The 8976-nt window shown below is 33.1% G+C and overlaps 1 protein-coding gene across 2 annotated transcripts; it reads left to right on the forward strand.

Annotated features, from left to right (window-relative positions):
• Positions 1-257: 257 nt before the first annotated feature.
• On the forward strand, positions 258-3733 carry LOC120070635 (zinc finger CCCH domain-containing protein 34-like). Of its 2 annotated transcripts, XM_039022459.1 has the most exons (4): positions 258-510; positions 943-1053; positions 1836-2879; positions 2984-3225. In XM_039022459.1, the coding sequence occupies exons 1-4, from the start codon at positions 439-441 to the stop codon at positions 3077-3079; spliced, it is 1323 nt and encodes a 440-aa protein (XP_038878387.1). In that variant the 5' UTR covers positions 258-438; the 3' UTR covers positions 3080-3225. The 2 variants fall into 2 exon arrangements, with proteins under 2 accessions (XP_038878387.1, XP_038878386.1); XM_039022458.1 differs by having other exon boundaries at positions 260-510; positions 1836-3733.
• The last annotated feature ends 5243 nt before the right edge of the window (positions 3734-8976 follow it).

An 8976-nucleotide genomic window follows, 5' to 3' on the forward strand; every position in this document is an offset into this window, starting at 1 on the left:
ACTTTTGTCCATATTTTCAATTTCCACCTATTTTTAAAAATATTTCTCATATATCATATTTTTATCAATAATTTGAAAATACAACATATTTTTTTACTTGATCCAAATTTATTGTAAAATATAAATATGTTAAGTATGAAATTGTGAAATTTATAATTTGTAATCTAATATAATGGAATTGGCAGCACGAAAAAAGCGAATTCGAAAATTGTCGAAAGTGAAAATGAAATGAAAAAAGAAAAAGAAAAAATTCTCTTTCGTTTTGCTAACACAACTTAATTTTAAAACGATCTCCGCCATGTAAAATCAAAATTCGAAAAATTCAATTCAATTCAATGGAAGGCCCTTTATGACGATGATTTTGTTGCTGCCATTTCACTTCTCAGACGCTTTCTCTTCTTCTTCTTCTTCTTCAAATTCCTTCTGAGAATAATCCCAATGGGGGAAGAATTGCGTAAACGTAACACTGATTGCGTCTATTTCTTGGCTTCACCTCTCACCTGCAAGAAGGTCAGCTCTACTTGCTTAAATAATCTAACCTCTTCACACAGTTCTTCGTTTTTTATCCCTTAATGTTAGAATTCCTTCTCGATATGCTTCAAAACTGGAGAATTTAGGTTATGATTACATTATTTTATCACCACTGTGAAGATCTTGCTCAGCATTTGAAGGGTTTTTAGTTGCATTCTGTCGAAATGCATCGGCATGATTTTCTGTTCGAGTTCTCTAATTTTACTTGTTAATGTTGAAGAGAAGTGGGATTGGTTTCTATGTTTGAATTTACAGCGCGTCTGTTCAGTTTCTACCCTCCACGATCGTTACATTTCTCGGTTTTAAAGTGGATTCTGGTTTCCGTATTTATGTTTACATGCTGCATATTGCATTGGGTTTAACCAACTTCTATTTCGTTGCGTGTTTCTTCTAACAACAACTGTTTTTCAGGGTTTTGATTGTGAGTATCGGCACAGTGAGATTGCTAGACTGAACCCTAGAGAATGTTACTACTGGCTGGCGGGCAACTGCTTAAATGCAGCCTGTGGATTTCGGCACCCGGTAAGCTGGTTATCTTTTTGTTAAAATTCCCTTGAACCTGGTTGCAGTCAGTTGTTGCTTCATCCACCTTAGTTATATATGTTTAGCTATGAAACTTGTTTGGTTAGAACACTTTCTTTGTTCTGTTCTAAGGGTTAAACATTTCTCTGGTGGTTTAATTGGTATCCACGAGTCTTTAGGTTGAATTTAAGTGCCATTTTGTTGAAATTGTTTTCTGTGTTATGGTATGAGTATGACACTAGTTATGGTGATGCAAATATCTATTAGTTGAATGATGGAGATATGTAAATATTTAGTGGAAGTGAGGCAGGAGAATACAGATCCTTACATGAACTTATTAGTTATTAGGCCTTCCAAAGAACCTCCTTGCATTCCAATAGATTGTTACAAATGTTATAATATTCTGTTGACGTTGTTCTAGGTGGAGAAAACACTATCGTGCAATCTTTATTTATATTTGAATGGAACTTCAATAGCCTACTTACTATCTATCTATTATGGATGCTTTGTCTTTAATTCGATGCTGAATCCTTAATGATTTATTCAGGTTGACAATTGACCTCAACCTGCTAATGGTTCTTTTTTATTTTTTGTTTGTATAACAATAACCTTTAATAGTTTTGATATTATCTTCTTCCCTTCGTTGAAACTAACAGTTCTTGATTAACTTTTGCCTTGTGATTGTTAATTTATGTTGATAGTCTTCCCGGAACTTGATCGTGCTCTCATCATGTAATAATATCGTTTCTAAATAATTTTTTTTTTTCCCTTTTTCTCCTTAGCCAATGGATGGTCCTGCTGGAAAAGTATTAGAATCTTCTCAATGTTCTGTACCTGTGAACAAGACAAATATTCCCTGCTATTTTTATTTCAATGGCTACTGCAGTAAAGGTGATACGTGCTCTTTTTTGCATGGCAATGATATTACTTTTGCTGCAAGGTCTACAAAGACAGGATTTCCTAGTGCAAACACATCTTCCTTTGAAGATAAAACAGCTTCAGCAAACAAAAAAGGACTAGCCTCTACAGATGCAGATGCATTTTGTCCTCCATCCAAAAATGTAGGCGGTCCAACAATTAATGTGACATTGCAATGCGAAAGTCTCCATCAACCTTCTGCTGAAAATGTCTCACATCAAAGTCAAAGTGCCTCAACAAAGATCTCATTGCCTGAGTGTGAAAAAGTGGCTGTTGATGAGCCTGTTTCCTCACCTCCACCTGAAGAATCTAATGATAGTAGACCAGCTGTACATGTTGCTGCAGATCAAAGTTATGAGGAGCTAATGACGGACAGTACTGAGGAAGAAAACCTCTGGGAGTCATCCCCTGGCTTTGATGTTGTTGTAGGCGATGGATCAGAAAATTTGGATAGTGACAATGATCCAGAGTACGTCCTTTCAACTAATCAGGAGCGAAGAGAACTGGATACCGAATTATGCAGGGACAGCTTTGAAGACCCTATTGCATATGAGCCCATGCATTCTGATTTAGAACTTCTTTATGAGCGTGAGATGCATTCATATGATGATTTAGAGAGTGAACCTGTCCTTTACAAAGACAGAAACATAATCAGCTGCTCGAGAGGGAAATTGATAGAGTCCATGTTTTCTCGAAAGAGAAAGCTCGCACTCATGGATCTGGATTCAGAAGAATGGAATTGTGCTGATCGTCGAAGTCATCTGCTGAGAGACAATGTTCCTGGTAATCGTTCAATTATTGGTTTATCAAGGAGAAGAAACGATTTGTCTTTTCGAATTAGTAGAAACTTTCCGAAACCTTGGATGCATGGTTTATATCCACCCCCTGGAAGAAGACTGGCGTTACAGGTCAGGAAGATTTCTAGAGGAACATTTTCAGAAAGTTTAACTTTTTCAAACAGTTGTACTCGATATGAATCTTTAAGGCACTCAAGACAATACACGCCCTGCAGGCATTACGACGGATACAGACTGGCCAGACGACAACAACCATTTCTCAACATGTCAAGAAAACCCTACTTAAGGGAACCTGTTATAAGGGATCATAGATACAATCCGAAGGCTGTTTCATTTAAAGGACCAAAGACCCTTTCTCAGATCAAAGAAGAGAAGAGAAAAGTACAAGAAAATGGAGGATTCTCCAGGGAAAAATGTCGTTCGGTCGGATTTGCATCATCCTCAGCTGACTTCAGAGGGCCAAAACCTTTGAGTGATATCCTGAAAGACAAAAGGAAGGTGGAGCTCATGAAGGAAATCAAAACTTAGGTAATAAACTGGCATAATGGTAGTAGTTAATTTTTGCAAATCTATCATATGCTAACTGTGAATTGTCAAAAAAGAAATTAGATACTGTCACTGGTTGCTGGTAGTGTAGGGGCCAGAAATCATATCTTGTTTTAGTTAGTGGTAGCTGAACCAGAAGCTTAACTTGATAGGGTCTCCCTCATGTGTTGTGGACCCTCAATGACTTCGTCATTCTTTATCAGGTCTTCAATCAGTATGAGTATATGCATCCGATCCTTAAAACTTCCATATTGAGTTCACTAGCAAATCGATTTAAACAATTTGCTGATAGTACTTTTAGATTGTAGTACATAGTCAAGTAATGTAATATGGTTTGTCTATATATATAATCTGAAGCCTATATACTTGATTAGAATTTTAATACCATGATTTAATATACTATGTTGGTGGTTTGGCTATTATAAAGTTGAACCTGTTTGCTTTGTATCCTTTTACTAGCTCGAACCTGTTTAATAATGATTTTGTTTTTTGAAATTTATGCAAGTTGCTTCATATTTTCTTTACTATCATTTTCCCATTGCTAACCACATTTGAGTTATTAGTCCAATTCCAAAAACAAAACAAAAAATTGTAAAAACTACTTATTATATTATATCTTTTATTTTAGTTTTTCAAAATTTGATTTTGAAGACGTTTTTAGAAATAGATATCAAACCAAGGAAACTTGTGAAAATAGTGTTTGTAAAGCTTTAAGTTTAAATGATCAAGACAGAAAAAATCAATTGATTATTAAATATGGCCTAAGAAATTATAGATTAAGATGTTAAAACTTTTTATTTTACCATCAAGTATCAATAATTCTCAAATGGATTTCTTAGGGAAAAAAAGGGTTAAATTTTGGGTTAAAAATAATGTTTTGGTTTCTGTACTTTGAAACTGGTTATACCTTTGTTATTATGGTTTCAAGTGTCAAAATTTACTTCTCATACTTCCAAAAAGTTTTAAAATTAGCCTCTATACCCACCTATTTCTCTATAAATTTTGGATATATTTTTCACATTGTGCATTACATTGAATGAAAACTAATAATACTAGTTTAGAAACTTAAAAGATAAAAATAAAATTCAAACTAACTATGAGGACCTTTTAAATTAGGACAAATATCAATTTATACCCCTAAACTTTGGGAGTTGTATCGATTAAAACCTTAAACTATAAATTATATCAATTTAAACCTTAAACTTCCACGTGTGTATTCATTTACTCCTAGATTTTGTATTTAGTAAATTAAACTCTTAAATTTTCATAAGCAAATCAATTTAGACATTTCATTATGATTATTTTTTAAAATCATCTATGCATTGATTCTTAAACGTGTAGACTTCTTCAAATATTAGTTTTACAAAATTGACGATTAGAGTAAATGCATGGACAATTCTCAAAGAAAATTATGACTAAGAGTCTAAATTGACTTCGAGGTTAATAGTACAAGTATTATGTGAGTTGAATTATGCTCATTTTGACATTTTGACATTTTAACATTTTACTTTTTTTTTTTTTTTTTTTTTTTTTTTTTTTTTTTTTTTTTTTTTTTTTTTTTTTTGTAATACAAAGAAAGCAAAACTAATAGGATATCAAATTACAAGACACCGCAGAATCGATCCATGGGGAGTGGTCTTCAAGCCAAATATTAAAGGCTTTGGTTTGTCATGCATTACATGTTAGAATGTGAGCAATGATATTACATGTTCTTCAACAAAAAGAGAAGCCTGAAACAATGCCCCCTTGATGAAAAGCTCTAATGTCATCAACAAATTTTTGGACTTTATTGTTGAAACAATCCCAACCTTCAAGTAAGTTCCAAAGAATCATCAAATCTGTTTCAACCTAAAAAGGATAAATCTCAGCTCTATCCAAGAGAGCAGCAGCCTTGACAAGCTCAATAGTATTGATGAACTTTAGAATCTTTTGCGTAGATATCAAAGGTTCAACAATTAGCATTACGAACAATGGCTCTAAAGCTCACCTCTCCCATGGTGAAGGAAGTATCAAAGTTAAGCTTATATGAGTTACTATCTGAGAGCCTCTAACAATTGATGTGAACATCATCAATAATTGAAAGAGAGGGCATTTGGAACTGAGACAAACTCAAACTTCTCTGAGTAGCATGCTTATCCATTTTCTCAACAAACTTTAGATAGGGTCAACAGCCTTTTCTTGGCTATTTCAAAAGTTATGTTGGTACCAGATGGTAGCAACAGCCAATGCGAAGATCTGCATTTCCATCAAACTTCAAGCCTTTGAGACTCTATAAAAAAGAGAAGCAAAATTAGCCTATTTTGTGTTCATATATGAAAGCACAAGGAACCAACTTCTCCAAAATTTCCTTATTTGTTTATAATTCCATATAACATGAAGGTCTGTTTCAAGAGCATTTTTGTAGAGAGGGCAATAGTTTGAATCACAATTTTTCTTGTGACTAAGATTTGCCCTAGTAGGAAAAAGAGCTCCAATACAAACATGCCTAATATGAACTGACCTTGGCATAAAAGAAAAAAAATTGTTTTTGAAAGGACATTTATATTCCACAGTATACATCACATATCTCTACTTTAATGCTTCGTTGATGTAACAGCCGTGCACAAGATCTTCAGTTAACTTGTATCAACTTTTAACAAAGAATAGTCCTATCCGATCATAGTACCATAAAAAAGTGATCTATAGAAGGAGTGTGAGAAAAAAAAGTACACAGGATTAACTTTCATCTTATCCTACCACTTTGTAAGATAGAAATTTTTATCTTTAACAAATTTATCGAAAGTAAACTTTCATATATATATATAAATCTCACATTTGATGATTGTATTCTTTTTTTTCCTTCCAAATTTTGTGTGAATGGAAGAAAACGAACTTAACCAATCCAACCAAAATCAAATTGAAAGAATACCATTGCTAAATGTCCTTTCTCCTAGACCCCCACATGTTTGAATCTAATGAAAAAGGGAATCAAAGAACAACATCCATTTTTTGTACTTGTATTCCCACCAGAGATGGAAATTGATGGTGGCTGACTTGGTCAACTCAGTTTTATGTGGGTTCCATGACTTTGATTCCATTTTCCCATATGAGACATTTATTTTTGTTAAAATAAAAATAAAAATAAAAAATAACTTTCAGCCCCTTAATTTGTATGGTGAGAACAGTTTGTGTTGCAATTGCAACTATTTAATTTATATAATTTTTAATGGAAAAAACATAAAGTGCTATGAGCTGCATCCAACAAAAAAATTGACACTTGTCAATTTTATTTTTAAAAATTATTAAAATGATGATTTTTTAAATAGAAGATGGGAAGTGTGATACTTACGTACAGTCTAAGCTGCACATAAGTATTGCTCTTTTTTAATTTTGTAACCATATTATTTATGTAGGTATATGACAACTTAATCTTTATGGTTTCAAATTTGTGACAGTTTAATCATTATAGTTAAAAATTTTCATCAAAATTAAATTTCAGTTTTTATTATTTAACGGTTTAGCCTTTGTAGCTTATGTAATATTATCGACAAACAAAGAATCTAGAAAACATAAAATATAGAAGATCGACATGCAAACACTTCGCCTGGGGAGTACGGTTGCAAGACCGAATCTCGAAAGAATTGAGGAGGCTGCACAAGCTATAGCTAGAAAAGCTATTTCAATAGCAGCATCCAAACTGTCTATACGAACCTAATTCATTACTTTAGGATAAATAAAATCTCTATCCTTCGCTTTATCGGGCGTGTGAGAGCGTGAAGAATGACATTAAGCCAATAAGCCAGTCCATCCTTGTCTCCGTGATGGAAAAAGCGGCATCGTTGTCTTTGGCTCAAGCCTAAAAAAGGTACATACCGAATTTCAACAAAATAAATGGGATTCTTCATTAAATTCCCTCTGTGTACGTTCTTAAAGAAACGGAATTTCAAGGCTATCCATTAATGATTGGAAGATAAGCCTTGAGCAGTCAGACCAATTACGATCGATTCGCTAAACATTCGACAATTCCAGATGAGTTGCCAACCTTTTCTGAAACATTTCTGATTGTTTTAGTAGACGGAGACGATGACTTTCTGGATGTAGATGATGATATCTATACATGTGGATCTTATATATATCACACAATGAAGTGTTGAAATCCGTGGGTCAAGTTCCACATTCGATTACGATGAGCTATCATATATCAAAATTTCTACCGTTAATGCTTAGAGCTAAACCCTAGAGTCATAATCGTAAATAATCATAATTAATTAAGTATGCTAAATACAAATCCAATGTACTAATTATTCTAAATGCTTGATAACAGATTTAAGATATTTCAATATATACATATTGAGTCTCTAATTAATTTATTCATATATCTATATAAAAAGTACTATTGAATCTAAATAATAATTTCAAGATAAAGATTAAAATATAGAGACCAAATTATTAAAAATTAAAAATACATAGATTAAATTGTTATAAATCAAAATTTAGAGATTAATTTGTTATTTACCTAAAAATTTAGGAACAAGAGTGGTTAAAAAATTGAATTGGCAATAAAATTTGCTATTTTTAACCATACACACAGATAGATACCTTTTAAATATACCCTTTTCCCAAATTACATCTTTTTCTGTTTTATAAACCAAAACAAAGACCAACAGAAAAACATAAGAAAAGAAAATAAAAAGGAAAAAAAACACCCAAAGGGCCATATTCTTCTATTATTTCTTCTTATTGGATCTCAGGTTTTAGAATAACCATGGCCGGATTGCAGAGGTCCGCCGTGTCGTTCCGGCGACAGGGCTCCTCCGGCTTGGTGTGGGACGACAGATTCTTCAGCGGCGAATTGAAACCGACAAAACGCCGCCATGAAGAACAATACAACGTGGTTTTTCTTTCCGGTGAGTTTGAGGCCTTTCTCGAAGCATCGGATCGGGCGGCGCCACCTTGAACGAACCCGATCTTCCACAGCCTACAGAATGGAGGCAATATCGCCGTCGCCGTCGTCGAGCACGAGGGAATCGTCACCGAAGTTCGCCGGCTGTGGGTTCTGCGGCGTGTTTGGTCGCCCATCGGCGGACTCGCCAACAGAAATCCAACAAGCATCGATCGGAGTAATTTATTTTCATTAATTTCTTCGAGATTTCCTCTCTTCTTCTTTTTTTCCTTTTTTTTTTTTTTTTTTTTTTTTGTGATCGGAATTATGGGATGTTTATTTGGAAAGAGAGAAATTACTGGAAGAACAAAATGGAATCGATCTGAAAATGAAAAACCTAACCTTTTTTGGGTGCTGATTTGATTCTTTTTTCTTCTTTTTCATAATTTACAATACTTTTCGTCTTCCCAAAACATTGGTAAATTTAATATGATATTAAATTTAATTTGCATTCATCCACCACCTTAATCCATTTTCGTTTTATGTTTTCAAAAACAACTTATAATATGAAAACAATGAAAACGTGTTTGATATAAATGATTCTAAAAGCAATCCTTACAAAAATCCATTTTCAAAAATAATAAATTATCGTTTTCTTTATTTTCAAAATTTATTCTAAAAATATTATGCAAAGAAAATACAATTAAAACATTTATGTATGACTATATAAACTCCAAATAGAATATTATAAAATTTTTCTCAAAAACCTATTTCTATTTACAAATTATATATCTTATCAAT

The sequence above is a fragment of the Benincasa hispida genome, chromosome 2, assembly GCF_009727055.1.
Source record: "Benincasa hispida cultivar B227 chromosome 2, ASM972705v1, whole genome shotgun sequence".
In the NCBI taxonomy this organism is placed as follows: domain Eukaryota; kingdom Viridiplantae; phylum Streptophyta; class Magnoliopsida; order Cucurbitales; family Cucurbitaceae; genus Benincasa; species Benincasa hispida.